This window comes from Tachysurus vachellii, chromosome 2 (genome assembly GCF_030014155.1).
Source record: "Tachysurus vachellii isolate PV-2020 chromosome 2, HZAU_Pvac_v1, whole genome shotgun sequence".
In the NCBI taxonomy this organism is placed as follows: Eukaryota; Metazoa; Chordata; class Actinopteri; order Siluriformes; family Bagridae; genus Tachysurus; species Tachysurus vachellii.
In genome coordinates, this window is record NC_083461.1 from 14,529,374 (window position 1) to 14,547,015 (window position 17,642).

The window sequence follows — 17,642 nt, forward strand, 5'->3', positions numbered from 1 at the left end:
TCTTTTTTTTTTTTTTTTTTTTTACTTATTACTCTCTTCTCCTCGTCACTCTCGTCTGTCTGCTTTTTTTTTTTTTATTCTTCTCCTCAGCTCTTTTCCTCTCTGATATATAAAAAATACTGCAATTCAGCAACACTCAGAGAGCTTTAAGGTTGGAAATAATCGTGTGTACTGTCTCCCTCTAGTGGTGACGACGTGCCAGTGGCTCCTGCTTGCTTATGCATTTTGCAGTAACCTCTGCTGTAGCATTATCACTCAGTCTCATGATGATAACAGTGTGCCAAGGACCCAATTATTCTCCAGGTCTCCTGGGATTAGATATGGAAAATAATGAATTAGGGACAGAATCTGTAAACATGTTGGTTATCGAGAACCAACGTGTTATCGAAACCTACTGTATAGTGTTCCTAGGCCTGGGAGTTTAAAAATGGGATTAGTTTGACATCAGGGGATTTAGCCCTCTCTCATCTATTGCCACAGTTTGTTTGTTTGTTTGTTTATTTATTTATTTATTTATTTATTTTCAGGTCCGGATTGCTCTCTGTCAGTGCCCTCTAATGAGTCATACTGGGTTATGCCTACAGTGAAGCCTTTTGGTACATCACTAGGCAGAGCATCCCATAAAGCAGTGGTTCAGGAAAAGGTCATGTGGGTTGTTGGAGGCTACACTTTTAACTATAGCAACTTCCAGATGATTCTAAAGTGAGTAATCGGCGAATTTGTTTACAGCTTGTGAGCTTGAGGATGAAAAAATGAGGTTTATTTTCCTGTCTTTCTGCAGTTATAATCTGGACAGTGGCACCTGGAACACTGTGGCTAGCAGTAATGGGCCCGTGTCGAGATATGGTCATTCTCTCACACTCTATCAGGTAACAACTCCTGAACCATCTCTGTGAATTAGAAACTGATACCTAATGTGCTTCTTTGGGGCACCTGGGCAAATATCCAGCCCTGCACACAACTGGCAAACAGTTTTAGTTCTGTTGCAGTAGGGATTGCCTTAAGATCGACATTCTTCCCAAGAACACTTCTTACATTTGCCTTGCGGATTGGCTGAACCCTTGAGGGGGAAAAATGTCTTTGGGGGGGGGGAAATGTCTTAATGTCTTAAGTTTTCTTAAAGTACTGTTAGTAGGTTTGAGTTGAATTGTCTGCAGCCAGGTTTGATTCACGGCTTGTTCACAGAAGACATTATCATCATAGATTTATTAGTTTTTTTTCTGGTCACGTTCAGAACAGTGGGCCGATTTCAGCGTTCAGTTAATTATTGTTAATCTGCTGTAAATTCGGCAGAACTGTCGAGAACGGGCACGCGTCATCATTGTTCATACCAAGATTTATATAAACTTTGTATTATTTATTTTATCTACTTATCTACAATTTATCTTTTCTCATTATCAAGAAGCACAAGCTAATCATTTGCTGATCCTATTGTTAGGAAAAAGAGTTAAATGAGTTCTTAACACAGTCGTGGAAGTGAAAGTGACGTGACATACGTGACGTCTGACATACGTGACAGACGTGAATTTCTTCTCTGCATTTAACCCATCCAAAGTGCACACAAACAGCAGTGAACACACACACACTGTGAACACACACCTGGAGCAGTGGGCAGCCATTTATGCTGCGGCGCCCGAGGAACAGTTGGGGAGATTCAGTGCCTTGCTCAAGGGCACCTCAGTCGTGGCCGGCCTGAGACTCGAACCTACAACCTTCGGGTTACGAGTCAGACTCTAACCATTAGGCAGATAATTAGCACATATAGGTTTGTCTTACATCTAAGTTTACTGTGTTTTGTTGGATTAGAGATCACATCCAGAGCCTGGGATTGAAAAAGCAGCTTTCACAATTTTTTATTTTTATATTTTAAATGTGTTTATTTTTGGAATTTATACTCAGTAATTATGAAATGTCTTTGTTTTATGCATCGTTGTTCATCGCTGAACCATTAACAAGATACATTCTCATTTTCCTTCTTTTTCTCTGCACTTTCTCTGTATCTCTGTGGCTTGTCACTGCAGGATAAGCTCTACGTGTTCGGGGGCAAGTTGGAGATGGGCTCGGGCAACATAACAGACGAATTGTGGGTGTTTAATATGCAGAGTAAGTCATGGGCTCAACAATCTCCAAGCACACCGGCTCACGGTCAGGTCTACGCAGTGGAGGGTCATTCCGCACACATAGCCGAAACGGAAACAGGAGACGTGGTAATGGTGATCATCTTCGGCTACTCCTCCATCTACAGCTACATCAGCAACGTGCAGGAGTACAACATCAGTGAGTGTGTGACTGACTGAACGGTGTAACGAATCAAACGTACCAACAGTATTCTGAAGTCTCCATTAAGAGGCTGGAGTATGTGTACAAACATCCTCTGTGTGGTTGTGTGGATAAAATGTCACATGGCCTCTAGCGAGGATTTAGTGCAGTTACATGACTCTCACAGTAGATGGTAGTGTAAACACCAAATGGTGCATTTCTTTCTATCTCACACGGAAATATCTAGAAATAGCAATATATTATCCCTTAAGGGGATAATTTCATAATTTAAGGTACCGGAAATCCTTTTAAATCTATACTCAGAAATGAGTTGAAGATACACCACATGTACCTTTACAAGTAAAAGCAGCATATTAAAGTTGCAAAAAAATCTTAGTACACTTTTTGTTGGTATTAAGTCAGATTAGGGGGAGACATTTGAAAATGATTATTTTCTTTTCTTAATTTACTCTCTTTGGTCTGCAAACTGACAATTTAGCTTATTTAAACAAGCCAAGGAAATAAATGTTTAAATGAATGATTAGATGTTTGTCTGCATCGATTCCTCGTGCCATTTACGCGAAGCTGTGAGCTAAGCAGTAATAATTAGGTATTAAAAGGCAACTGTTGCTCATATTCAGTCATATTAGCTCTAACATTAGGGAACTGGACCTTTTAAAAATTGTAGTTATATAACCCTTATAGCAGCTCCTTAGTACTAAACAAACTCAAATACTCCATAGGCTAAAATCCAAGAAAACTGGTATTTTTTTATTGCTTTGTGTTTTGTGTCAGCTCTGCTTTCTATGCTCACACAAACACTTATTTTTGTTCACTCACTCTGACCACAGAAACAAACACATGGTTGGTTCCTGAGACGAGAGGAGCCACAGTACAGGGGGGTTACGGCCACAGCAGCGTATACGATGCCGGCAGCAAGAGTGTGTACGTCCACGGAGGCTACAAGTCCCTGCCTGCTAATAAGTATAGCCTTGTAGATGACCTGTACCGGTATGAGGTGCACACTCGTGTCTGGTGAGTGTCCATCAGCATGAACAAACATAAACATACATCACTTCTAATAGTTTTGTCTGTTTTGGGTTATGATTTATGATAATAATAGTAATAATAATCATCATCATCATCATCATCATCATCATCATCATCATCATCGCCAAGTCTCATGAGTCGTGTCATACTCATTCTGGAGTTCTTTACATGTACAGTAATAATTTCATTTATCTGTTGTTGTCTTTATGATGATGGGAAGTAAATAAAGCATATTGTCATGTTTTACTTGCATTAAAAAAACACCACAGCTAATTAAGAATGCTTTAGAACTTTGTTTGTGTTCTGTGTATGCAGTTGCCTTGCTCACTGAGGATACATTAAACTGGTAAAAGTGATAAAGACAAGGCTGTTATTATGTTATTATGAGCTCCCTGGCTTAGGTTAGAACTATAAAAGTGATAGCAAAGATAAAAGAGTAAAATAAATCAAGCCTGAAGTTTTGAATGTGATAAAGTCAATCTAAAAATCTAAATCTAAGTCAGTCTAAAATGTGATAGAGTAATCCCTCACACAGCATTAGCCCTCGCTAATATACGACTGTAGCTTTAACTTCTGTGGCGTTTACACTTCTTTAAATGGAATCCATGCATGTTGTGTTTTAGGACTATTCTGAAGGAGAGCGGTTACCCTCGTTACCTCCACTCGGCTGTGCTGCTAGGAGGAACCCTGCTCGTCTTTGGGGGAAACACTCATAATGATACATCCCTAAGCAATGGCGCCAAATGCTTCTCTGCTGACTTCCTGGCTTATGATATTGGTATAAACTTATCTTTTTCCATCTCTGGTCTCTCTATTTGTGTAATCCTGTGTAATTTAGGCAAGTTCTACAAATTTGATATTCAAAAGTAGTTCTTATAAGCATTCCTACGATTCCTACGGTTGTGAATTTTGTCCAAATTGAAGCCAATCGTTTTTTGTTAATGTAATAAAACAATAGTAACATCATTTTTGTGCACTTCCTTTAAAACAAAAACCCAGCATGTCTAATTAGGCACTTTTACAGTTTAACTCGATTCACTAAATGATACTAATCATAACATTTATTCTACATTCTATTATACAATAATGTCTGTCCTTAAAAGATAAGCTGTTCATAAAGATTTCATTTAATGTGTAATGTGTAATGTTCACCAGTATGGTGCCTTATACAGTATGTCTAAAAGGGCTATTTGGGATATAATCTAAAACCTTTTTTCCCTCCATTAGCTGTGACATTTTCACGTGTTCAAATGTAATACGGTTACTGACTTAGGAGAGAAATAAAATAATAGACAATTTCAATTTCCAGACCACAGCAACTCTAGTAACCATTTAAGAAATATAACCCTGTGTAAAGCTCAACAACGGTACATGTAAGATTTAATTTCAAGTAGTTTTTTCTTCATTTGTTTTGATTTTGTTGTTCAAATTCAAATATGCTCAGATAGCCATGTGCTGTGTGTGTGTGTGTGTGTGTGTGGGTGTTTGTTGTGGCTGTGTCTGTTTGCACTTGTTATAAATGGTTGTCGTACATAAGAAATGGTATTTAATAGTACCTGTGATTATAATTCACTAATTATAGTTCGGCAAGCTAATGATTTTCTCATTTTCCACAGCATGTGACGAGTGGAAGGTCCTCCCCAGACCAAACCTGCACAGAGACGTTAATCGCTTTGGCCACACTGCTGTCACCAGTAATGGGTTAGTAGCTATGTGATAATGTCTAGGGCATAAAAGGATGTAGGCTTTTTATTTATCTATCTATCTATCTATTTATTTATTTATTTATTTATTTAAATCATTTTTATGCTTCAAGTCCAGGATTGAAATAGTTGATTTGATAGTTTTTGTGATGAAGCACTAGACATTATTTGAAAACCATTTGAATATTTTGATCGCATTACGCCTAAGCTAAACTATTTCCAGTGCATCAGGTCTGTTTTCCTTCAGCTCACTGATGGCTAACACATATCACACACTCACTCCCTCCATCTCTCTCTCTCTCTCTCTCTCTCTCTCTCACTCTCCATCTGTCTGCAGGTCCATGTATGTGTTCGGCGGATTCTCCAGTGTGCTGTTGAACGATGTGCTGATCTACAGGCCACCCAGCTGCGAGGCGTTTGTGGGGAAAGAGCGGTGTGAGGCTGCAGGTCCAGGGGTGCGCTGCGTTTGGAGACAAAACCGCTGTCTCTCCTGGGAACCCAGTTTTTCCACAAGCACACCTGCGACCTTCTGCCCTGCCAAGCCTGGTACGTGCCGATGCAGCTTCTCTGCTGACACAATCTTCTGCTTATTGATTCATAATCCTACTGTTTTCACCACATCCCTGTTGTAGTCTTGTATCTGATTGCTCAGCAGGAGTTGATTGATTTTCTCTAACGGCACAGCTTTGATGTTGTCACCAAGCAACAAAGCAAATCAAAGATATATGCTAATGTGTTCACTTTAATGTGCATCACAGTGGTCACATAATAATGTCTACTAATTAAAACTGTTATAATAACACTGTATAATTGTCATAAAGGTGTTATTTATATCCCCATTTGAATTGCTGGTTAAAGTTGACTGTCTCTCTTCCTCAGCTAAAGAATGGTGTATGCTGCTTTGAGCTAGTGCACATGCCCCACACACACACACACACACACACACACACACTCAAATTTAGCTGTTGTAATGAGAGGGACCGAGCACAGCTTTCTGCCATTCCTCTTTGATCATGAGCAGCTGTATGGAAGTCATCAAAAAGACCTCACCATGCTTTTAGCTGAACACAAATGCACACACGCATGCAGTTGGGGATGCATAATGCTCATGTGTTTGCCCTCTGGCTGTGTGGTGGTGGTGCTAAGCCATGAGGATTGTTTGATCTGAAATTCAAGCCTCTTGTATGTTGTGAGAGACCAGCACATGCTTTGTCTTGGAGGAGAGACACACCAAAGAGGAAGCTTGGAATCGTATTTTGCTCTAGTGAAGAAGGCTATAGAGTGATTGTCTTCTCTTAATTCCAGAATAAAGCACCGCGTTGCGGTTGACGGCTGGGAGCGGGCACCACTTTGATTCTTTATATGGGGCTATCGAATGGGCGTAAATGGTTATACGAGACAGGTGTTTGATGTGCTTATTGTTTTTTTTTTTTTTTTTTTTTCCCTTTCTTTTAACTTCTAAGGTGTTCTGAGAAACCCCTGCAGATCCTTTCTGAAGTAATTTGAGATTTCCTGACTTCCTTTCTTAACATTAATGCACACAGACAGGAGAGTTAGAAACGAGTCATTTTTAAATGCATGTTCTTTGGCTTCTCTCGCTTTGTAGTGCCGTTATTCCTCTTTCTTATTCTGACCTTGTCTCATCTCATCTGTTCCTTTAGCTACAGTGGATGAGAGATGTCACCGCTTCTCTGACTGCACCAGTTGTACCGCAAACACTAATGGTTGTCAGTGGTGTGACGACAAGAAATGCATCTCAGCCCTCAGCAACTGCACTGCGGTAAGTGGCCTTATAGAGGGAGCCAGAGAGCTTTTCTGTTCTATTTACATTGCGGTAGTGCAGCTCAAGCTATAACTATTTGTATCCAATATTTATTTTTAATAATCTTTTTTTTTTTTTTTCTGCTCTTGCAGGGTGTGAGAAACTTCACCAAGTGCTCAATCAGAAATGAGCAGATTTGCAGCAAGCTGGCTAACTGCAAGAGCTGCACCTTAAACCTTAACTGCCAGTGGGATCACCAGCAACATGAGTGTCATGCTCTCCCTGGTAAGATGTGCAGGGTTTAAGACGGTACATTATCATGTTGTCATTTTAGTTCAGTTTAATTCTTAAACATTCATTTTTTTATTTTATTTTATTTTATTTTATTTTTGGATTTGTGGGATTAGATCACAATAGTCCACATAATCCAACCTTTTTTTCCCCCACAGTCTTAGACACTTGTTTTCAGTCAAATGTTTTCTTACATTAGCGAAATTTATTTGATGTTCTGTATACAGTTTGTTTGAGTGTAATGACTTTTAAATTCCATTAGCTAGCCTAGGATCCTGCTTGAAGTACTGTGACAGAAACGCATGGGATTAAGCAAACACATTTTTATGACCTGTGCAACTTTTTCAAATATTTTCCGTTTTCGGGTTTTTCGCAGTGACAGATGTGGAAATTGAGTTATTGCTTTCCCAGTATTTAGTGAGCAAGGTTTCTTACTAATGCCTGAACATGTCTACACAATGCACCGATTGGGATGTGGTAGCTCAGTGGTTAAGGTGTTCGACTACTGATCGGAAGGTCATCGGTTCGAATCCCAGGTCCACCAAGCTGCCACTGCTGGGCCCCTGAGCCAGGCCCTTAACCCTCAATTGCTCAGATGTATAAACTGAAATAAAATGTAAGTCACTTTGGATAAGAGTGTCTACTAAATCTGTAAATGTAAATGATTCACCAACTGACTGAGACACCTGCTGTATCTGCATCTGGAACTGTACACCATAAGATATTCATAATTTTGTCAATAAACAAAGTCTAGTCTTATGACATTAAGCAGGCAAATGCAAACTCACTTTTTATTGTAGCTCTGGTCTCTCTAGGGTTCACTGCCTCAAACAGTTATTTTCTGTGCTAAACTCTGCATTGGATACTGAACGGATAGCCACAAACTTTTATGATGACTGCATCCTGCTCCCTCCATATGACACCAACCACACTAGCAAACAGAAGGCAACTTGATTTTCATGCACAGATGAATTTCATTATAGCAAACACGGTGATGCACTAAAAAGAGTTGTTGTGTTTTATAGCTTATTGACTGTGCTTTTACACAGTGCAGAATTTAACAGGGACGCGTCGGCACTGTTCGGATGAGTCAGAGTTTCATTTTCAACTAGCATGGAAGAACAAAAACGAGGAGAAATATTCAGCATCTTCAGTCATTTAACTGAATGCTTGTTTCTACTTTTTGTGGTCAAAGATGTCTGGTGGCTAAAACATCCAGTGTGTTCTTGCACTTAAACCCAGACCTTTATTATTCACTCTTAGTTGTCTAAAAGCTTCAGTTACTGTATGTACAATCACCAGTTTATACATAACTTTCTCAATAAACCAGACATGTCATGACACTTCTAAGAGAGGCTTGTGTAACTGGTAGAGATCTGATGCAATGTGTGCTGAACTACTAGTATCATCATCATCATCATCATCAACATTATTAATAATATTCGCCTAGATGGCAAGGAAAAGCTTCAATGTGCCACTCAGTCCCATTAGTTGCCTGCAAACCTAACTGATCAGGCTTAAATGTGGGATCTAATGTCTGTGTAATTTAAGTTGTTTTTCATTTTTAATTTAAATTAAATTTAAATTTAAATAAAGCTTTATGCCAAGTAAATAAGGGGCCGTATTTACATGGGTACCTGGGTATGTTCACTCCTGTTACAACTACTACTGCTTCTATACTGCTATACTATTATTACTGCTCTTTGTTACTGATACTGCAACTTCTACTACTCTTACTGCTACTTTACATTTCATTTACAGCATTCAACAGACACCCTTATATCCAGAGCGACTGACATTCTCATTTATACATATAAGCAATTGAGGGGGCCCAACAGAGGCAGCTTGGTGGACCTGGGATTGAACTCACAACCTTCCGATTAGTAGCCCAACACCTTCACCACTAGGCTAGCGCACACCCATGCTACTTCTACTACTAACCCTACTACTGTTACTGCTACGTCTACAGCTAATGCTTCTCTTGCTGCCGCTGCTGCTATTTCCACTAACTTTACTACTACTACTGTGCTCATGAGCCTGTCTCGTTCACACTAGCATGGGTCAGGAGCGTTTGATGAGATCTTTTGGTGAAAACTGGCTCTGTGCTGACTAACAGCTCACTCAACATCACTCCTGTGATGAGGTGTTGCAGATTTCCTGGAATAGCTGTGTCTCGAAGCGATGACAGGCTTTGTGTTCAGAGCTGCACTCTGTTTACATCTCTGTGATGTATCTTTAAGCACTGTTTATTTTACTGCACTCGTCATGCTTTTGTAAATAGCTGGAATGATTTTCTTTGCTGTAGTCGGACTGATTCCGTCTCCTCCTGTGTGTCTCTTTGTGGCTGTTTGCAGCCAAGTTGTGTGGAGAAGGGTGGAGTCAAGTGGGCGAGTCCTGTCTGCGTATTAACTCAAGCCGAGAGAGCTATGACAATGCTCGGCACTACTGCAAGAACCTGGGTGGCATCATCGCCTCTCTTTCTACTGCCAAGCAGGTCGACTTTGTTCTCGGGGAACTGCAAAAGTACCAGCAGCAAGAAAAGGTATGTGTGTGGCTTGCAGTTATTCAAAGCCACTGATTTTGCATTATACGCTTAGACATATTTCTCTTATCAGTTCTGAACTGTAGCTACATGAATTTAAGATTAGAAATAAATCATGTTCAGTGGACTGCTGCTACTGCATTTCAGAAGAACCAAGGTGAGTGAAAATCTGTGTGTGTGTGTGTGTGTGTGTGACACCTCATGAGAGAGAGAGAGCAATGTAAGTGAACACAGATTTGCGGCATGCCCTCCTTCTGCATTGTGTGAGGTCATGCAGTGTCACTAAACCTTAATGTGTTTTCATTTCTGCAGAAGTTGTTCCCCTGGGTGGGCCTGAGGAAGATTAACGTGTCCTACTGGGGATGGGAGGACAACACTCCCTTCACTAACACTTCTCTGCAGTGGCTGCCTGGAGAGCCCAATGACTCAGGTTTCTGTGCCTACCTGGAGAGAGCGCATGTCTCAGGGCTCAGAGCAAATCCCTGCAACGCCAATACAGACGGCCTCATCTGTGAGAAAGCAGTCGGTGAGGCTCTCGTCACCATACTCATCTTTACGGCTTCGTTTAGACTCCTCTGTTTTCCTCCGCTGAAGAGTTGTTTTTTTTTTTTTTTTTTGGAAATATTGCTAACATAAATAATTCCATAGACCTGTTCCAGTCCAAAATATTTAAGGATTTGTGGGCTATTTTGGTTTAACTAATGCAAGTCATTCGAAAGCTGGTTTTCCTAAATGGCTCTGTTTGTTGTGACAATTGGTCTGATTAAGTACATTAATAAATAACTATTAAAAAAACCCCATAGTATTTTTTTTTTTTTTTCTTTTCAAATAAGTCAACTGTTTTTAACAATGATTCCAGACCAGCAATATGTTCTCTCTGGTAATAAAGAATTGCCCTGTTTGATAGCAGATACTGTGATTGTGCGGAAGCTGAAGAAGAACAAAATAGGGGAATATAATCATTGATTTGTGTTGTGCTTTTATTGTATATTCTATACAAAGCTGTAAACTGGTGTTATTAGTTATGTAGAAAGCATTCTTGTAAATTCGAGCCCACAAGCTTAGGCATTCACTAAATTCCAGGGGTTTCGTTACCACGACGTAAAGTGGTTGTGTTTCTGGAGGTCTTGGAAAAACGCCCTCTTTCAAAAAAAAAAAAAAAGCATACCTACTATGGATAATGAAGGACAAAACAGTCATACAGGTAGATTTTATATTTTATATCTATTATGCTTTATTATCTTACAGTTAAGCTATTTTTGAAAACAAATAAACAACCAAACAAACGGTTACGGTTAGGGTCAGATGATCAAATAGGCCACGCCTGCCCTATGATGCAATGTCTGTTACGCTGTTCTGAAATCCCTGGAAATAAGTGCATCCCCACAAGCTTAAACCGTATAAAACACCATTGATAAAAAATACTGACTATTTCCTCTTTGTGATTTCTTTGCTTAAGAGAGCACATTTGACTGTGTTAGAATCTAGCACAGCATTTTTCTTCATATCTAGACTACTTCATGAACTGAGATACAGGTCTGGTTTTATTTTTGCAGAGAGCCGGAATGCACGGCCGTGTAAGACGCCCTGCTCGCTGCATGTGACCTGTGAGAACTGCACCAGTCAGGCCACAGAGTGCATGTGGTGTGGCAGCACCAAGCGCTGTGTGGACTCCAACGCGTATGTCATCTCTTTTCCCTATGGTCAGTGTCTGGAATGGCAGACTGGAGACTGTGTGGGTAAGTTTTCCCTCCCGGTTGATTCATATCATGGAGAAAGGGGGAACAATAGTGGTTGGGTTGTTGGAACATGAATGCTTGTGATTTGATTGATTGATTGCAGATAGGAAATAAAGGCTACAATTGCATTGTGTGAGATTTCTTGTGAGCGTGAGAGAGTTAGCAATCTGTGGTTGCTATTTATTTTGAGTGTTTGATGGCGTCTGAAGTGAGAACTGGTGTAAATGAAGCTGTGATGATTTTAGTGCTGGATGAACACAACGTCAGATATGCATCAGAGAGACATCACAACTGGAAGTGAAGATGCAATCAGGAATCACTGATGGATTCCTGAAGTAATAGCAGTGGACAACTACTAGAGGCTTTAAGATGCACAGGAGTAAATTGTATTTGAGTGCAGACAATTCACTTATCAGCATGTTTCTGGAGGTAGTAATAAAGCACAGTGCCTTGAAGAAAGCCATGCCAGAACAATCTAAACTTCCACATAGACATTGTTAGGGGTATAGGGTTATTTATTTATTTATTTGGCAGAATGAACACAACACCCACTAATTCACTGATTCAGTCAATGCTTGTTTTTAGAATTGTACGTCTATTTGTGGGTCTGTAACCGACATTATTGTTTTTCAGTGAGATTAACATAGTAAAAAAAACAGCTATAGAGCAGAATGCTCTCACATTAACTCAACTACCTGGCAATTTCTCTGATTAAACATCGGAATTTTCCTCCTGGCAATTCCGGTGATCTAAGAGCAAGCACAGAAATCAAGAAACAAAGCTTTTTTTTTTTTTCTTTTCTTTTTGTTTTTTGAGTTTTTCTTAAAATCGAGGTTTTGGTAAGATAGCATAAATATCCAGGTTTTATTAATATGTTTCCATTATTTTTATTGTTTTCCTTGTTTTGTTACCTGCCGGATTTCCACCTACCTGCCAGCTCTCCCCTGTTTCCTATCTGACAGCTAGCAGCTCTGTGTGAAGGCTAACATAGCACTTACCCTTAGACACGTGAAGCCATCCAACTGCATCTTTTCCAAACTGCCGCTCAGGCCCAAGACTGGCTCATGTCACTGTGACTGACAGAGAGAGGGAGTATGTCAGAGAGAGCGGCCAAACGAACGCCCTCGGCTCCCAGCCACAGATGGCTTCAGCATTATCAGGATTCCAGCTTGCAGTCTCTCTAAGATACGGGAACAACATTCTGTTTCTCTACTCGGGAACTGATCTAGTTATTTTTATTTGCATATTGTACAACATAGATGATCCATTTTCCATTTGACAATAGAAATTAATTCTAGGTGTTAAGATTTTGGGACATATTGGAAAATTCTCTGTTGTAAAGAAAAGCTCCAGTGGAACTGAACTGTCAGTGTCTTAAATTTCTTATTGAGAGAATTTCATTGTAAAAAAAATGACGTGCGTGTGTGTGTGTTCTTGTGTGCGGGGACCAGCTTTTCACTGACTGAATCGAACTGCTCACTCTGATGGAAAAAGAATTAAAATCTCTCAAGCAGAAGTGGGTGGTGTGAGTCTGTAAATCTCTGACTAGAGGAAATATTTTTGTCACTAAAATGAATCTCTTCATCTTGCAGAGTGACAGTTACTTACCACAGACGTCTCACCGTACCCTGTGTGTCACTTCCCCTTTTTTGTTTAAAAAAAGAAAAGGCACTTTCTCTGTGCTGACGCTTGCCTACATGCACAAAGTTGGAAATCTCTTCAGTGTGTGATAAACAATCCTCTACAATCGAATTTTCATACAGCCTTTCAATTTTATTTCCTGCATTACTAATATAATTATTGGTTTGGGTTTGATAATTAATGAGCAGAATATCCTTTAGACTTTTTTATTAACTGTATAATGATCATTGTGATTTATTAACACAGTTACGTAAGGTGTGTCAGACACTGTGTGCGTGCGAGAGACGCATTCGCTGCTGGACCGGTTTGGTTTGCTTGCCTCCAGATGAGGAATCAAATGGAGGGACTCATGGGGCTCATCATCTAGTCAGCAAAAACTGCACCCAAGAAATGACTTCTGTACTATATGATGAGAACTAGTGATTTCTGTGAATGTGATTAGCGAGTGCTGGTTGCGTTTGATGAATCAGACACATGATATGAAAAAAAAAATTGATTCTGGACATGGTCTCATCTCCAGTCATTAGATGAAATTATATTATATAATATAATATGCAGTATAGCGTTATTGATGTGAGCCTCACTGTGGTCTTGCTAATTAGAAAATTGTCTTTCCAAATACTGCCATGTCAAAAAGCTTTTATAGACCTAGACAATATATCCAAAATAAAATATATTTTCATTATCGATGGTGTCCTAGTGTTCGAACCTTCTTTTGTTCATTTAAAAGGTTTCACTATTTTTTTTTTCCCCGTTTATTTTTGGATATCTAGCTCAGAACTGCTCTGGCTTTCGGACATGTGGTCAATGCCTGGAGCAGCCTGACTGTGGATGGTGTGGAGACCCAACTAATACAGGCAAAGGACAGTGTGTGGAAGGCTCGTACCGCGGCCCTATGAAGAACCCACACAAAAACAGCCAGGACATGCTGCTGGATACGACTCTCTGCCCCAAGGAACGAGGCTATGAGTGGGCCTTTATCCAGTGCCCTGGTGAGAACACACACTAACATGAAATCCAGCATTATCAAGTTATATGCTTAGCATCTCTTTATTGTGTCTGTCCTGTGGTAAAATATATGAGCCTCAAGTATTTCTTCACAGTTAGGAAGATTAATCCCTTCTCCTTCCAATCTTTCAGCCTGTCAGTGTAATGGTCACAGCACTTGTGTGAACGGGAGCGTATGTGAGCAGTGTCGTAACCTCACCACCGGCCCACACTGCGAAACCTGCATGCCTGGTTATCATGGCGACCCCACCAACGGAGGGAAGTGTCAAGGTCAGTGAGGCGTGCAGCCAACAGGAGGCATCGTCAGACTCAGCAGCTCAGGCAGTTAATAGTACACAATAGTAGAGTGACTAAACCCACACAGAGCACGATTTGTGTTAAGGTCATACAGGAGCCTGTGCATTTAGATGTGGGAGGAAAGGTTTCCGTGCTCCTGCTGTACTAGAAAAGCAGAAGCTCTCCCACATGAATGCACATATACATGTGTTTGAGATCCCAACAGGCGTGCTGTTGCCTTGTAAGTGAAGTAGCGCATTGTGTGGTTGAGGTGAGAGGTGTTGTATACCCTCTGGCTCTGTTTATTTAAAACAGAGATCTCTGGCACCGCAGTGGACCTCTCAGATCTCCTCTCAGAGTTTTTTTTTCTTCTTCCAGATTCAGTTAGCATTTGTGTACAACACCTCATGTTGCTCAGTGTTCTAGGTGTTAAGCTAAAGCTGTGCTCTACACTAACTGCATGTCAATTAGACACAGGAGATTTATACTGCTGGGGTCGGCTAGAGAGGTGAGCAAATAAACATTATACACAGCTCAAATTTCTTGGAGGAGTTAAACAAAGATCTATGACTGGTGCAGTATCTATAATCAAAGGAAGCCCAGAGCCAAGAAAACTGAATTCATAGGCAAGATGCAAATAGCCTGTATGTAATAACATGTAAAATTTGGTATTGCCTACTAACTATCTTTTAAATGCATTTAGATTTTTTTACTGCACAGCTTTGTGGTGCATCCAGTTGCCAGTAAAACACTATTTGAGGTTTAGGTAAGGTAACAAAAAAAATGATTTAAATAGGTATCTACTGTATTTTCCGGACTACTGAATAAGCCGCAACTTTTTTCCCACGCTTTGAACCTTGCGGCTTAAACAACGACGCGGCTAAAATATGGATTTTTCCCGCTTTCAATTTTTTTTTCCCAAAAAAACACATTTTGTGACCTGCTCAGTTTTCTGGCGGCATGAAGCTTTCATTAGACCGATGAAATTGCCGAATGGGTTAACTCTGACACTGAAGGAGATGGTTTCAGTGCACAGGAGGAGGAGGAAGATAGTGACCAATGACTTTCTTGGTAGGCTTCTGTTTACTGCCAATTTTTTACATTTTTTACAAGCCGGGTTTCGTTAAAGCCTATTTACAGGGTTTCCGTGGGGTCATAAAAAGTCATACATTTAACAATAAGAATTTAAGGCCATAAAAAGACATAAAAACGTCCAGATTTTCCATACAAGGTCATAAAAAACATTTAGCCACGTCTTAAATTGATATGCTCGTCCATTAATTTGTTCTTCAATCAAAATGCGCTCGCGGCGGCAATGGCATTCATTTGTTTCGCCTGTTGTAGTTCTGTATGAGGAATCTGGGTGGTATCACACTGGTATCACAGCGTTCCAGAACTACAAGGTCCATGCGGCAACATACAGACTTGTCAGAAGGACTTTCACAGAAACCCGCGCGAACTCCGAACATACTGTGTCATACTGAGTCACTGCTTAGTTTAATTGAAATCATCCTGGCTATCACAATGGGAAAAGCCAAGCCCGTCGCTAACAATCGGTATCAAGCCTATTACACTCTGTGTAAGAAGACGTTGGAGCTGTCTAGTTTAGGCATAAAAGCCTTGAAGTCGCATGCAAAGTCGGAAAAGCATATCGTTGCTGTAAAAGGCCTGCAGCGGGTGCAGGCGATCTGTCAGTTTTGTTCGGCTCCAAGTACAGGTTTACCCGGTCCAAGTACAGCGCGGGATTCCGTTTCTGTCTCATCCAGCGCCACACACAGTGGTTTCGGATCAACCTCCACACTGAAAGCGGAGGTCCTGTGGGTGTTGAATACTATAATAATAGAATTACTCTTTAAATAATAAAACTTGTTACTTTCAATAAAAGTCAATAATAAAGACTTTTGAAAGGAATTTTAATGACAAGTTATTTATCGTAATTCGTGTAGGTCATATATTCAAATCATAATGGTCATAAAAAGGTCTTAAAAAGTCTTAAATTTGACTGATTAAACCCTGCAGAAACCCTGTATTTATTTTTGTTACAAGCCGGGTTTCGTTAAAGCCTATTTATTTTTGTTACAAGCCGTGTTTCGTTAAAGCCTATTTATTTTTGTTACAAGCCGTGTTTCGTTAAAGCCTATTTATTTTTGTTACAAGCCGTGTTTCGTTAAAGCCTGTGTAAAGCTAATTTGTTTCAACGTACCTGTAGGCACCTGCGGCTTATAGACATGTGCGGCTTATTTATGTTCAAAATAATATTTTTTTTAAAATTCAGTGGGTGAGGCTTATATTCAGGTGCGCTCAATTGTCCGGAAATTACGGTACTTATAAACACATAAAAAGGTTCTTTAAAAAATAAGAAGTAAGAATTATGTTGATTTAGAAGAGCAGACATACAAAAATCTGTTAACTCCGATTCCCAAATGTCCATCATGTTCCCTAGTCCAGATTCAGACGAATACATAGATAGCATGTTGATTTGCTGTCACATCGTGTTCACTATTACCAGCCACCACACCACTGTGTTTTCCTCTCCTCATCTTCAAACCTTGGATGTGAAGAGCAGGTATTATTGCACAGAGAATTGTGACTGTGATCTAGAAACAAACACAGCGGTTCTTCCTCAAAGTGACTCTCTGTTGCTTCTGCTGCAGGTCAGATAAAATACACCACATCACCACTGCTACGGTTCTTGACTATTGTGGTTCTGGGAGATTGACAGATACTGTTCTCAACTGTCACTTTGTCTTCTCACTAATTACGCTTATTGGCAGCAATGCATAATTATGTCTCACAGCGTTAGATCTTTCCACAGAAAGTTTTTCTTGTTGAAGTAGATTGGTGACTCACTTTCTGCTGTTAAGCTTTCACTTGCTAAAAGGCAGCTTTCTGCAGGTCTAATTAGTTTAATTGCTGAGGTGCTATGTGCTCGTCATCTAAAGACTCTCTCTCTTTCAATCTCTCTCTATCTCTCTCACTTTCAGTGTCTCTCTCTCTTTCAATCTCTCTCCCTCTCTCTCTCTCTCTCTCTATCAATGTGTCTCTCTCTCTCTCTCTCTCATTCATTGCTTAATCTCTGTCTGTCTCATTCTCTTTGTGCATCTGCCTTTCTCTCTGTCTGTCTGTCTGTCTGTCTGTCTGTCTCTCATACTCTGTTTTCTCTCCTTCTCCAGCCTGTAAGTGTAATGGCCATGCCAGTGTGTGCCAAGTGCTGACGGGGAAGTGTTTCTGCACCACCAAGGGAATTAAAGGAGACCAATGTAACCTGTGAGTATCAATAACACACATGTTCCTGCCCCAAATGGCACTGAGCCCAAATTGCAATCTTAACAGCCTTTAATACAGCTAATGGATGCTGCAGTAAGGTGTGC

At 40.2% G+C, this 17,642-nt stretch overlaps 1 protein-coding gene across 2 annotated transcripts in view; it reads left to right on the plus strand.

Moving 5' to 3' along the window:
- The window catches only part of atrnl1b (attractin-like 1b), a 98,452-nt gene that overhangs the window by 18,836 nt on the left and 61,974 nt on the right, over positions 1-17,642 (plus strand). For both annotated transcript variants that reach the window (XM_060858315.1, XM_060858306.1), the window contains exons 6-20: positions 528-702; positions 782-869; positions 2,022-2,277; positions 3,111-3,294; positions 3,933-4,087; positions 4,926-5,010; positions 5,350-5,558; positions 6,674-6,792; positions 6,927-7,059; positions 9,420-9,607; positions 9,920-10,133; positions 11,164-11,346; positions 13,761-13,979; positions 14,128-14,265; positions 17,445-17,538. In XM_060858315.1, the coding sequence (XP_060714298.1) occupies positions 528-702; positions 782-869; positions 2,022-2,277; positions 3,111-3,294; positions 3,933-4,087; positions 4,926-5,010; positions 5,350-5,558; positions 6,674-6,792; positions 6,927-7,059; positions 9,420-9,607; positions 9,920-10,133; positions 11,164-11,346; positions 13,761-13,979; positions 14,128-14,265; positions 17,445-17,538 (2,440 nt within the window). The remainder of the gene's footprint in view (positions 1-527; positions 703-781; positions 870-2,021; positions 2,278-3,110; positions 3,295-3,932; positions 4,088-4,925; positions 5,011-5,349; positions 5,559-6,673; positions 6,793-6,926; positions 7,060-9,419; positions 9,608-9,919; positions 10,134-11,163; positions 11,347-13,760; positions 13,980-14,127; positions 14,266-17,444; positions 17,539-17,642) is intronic.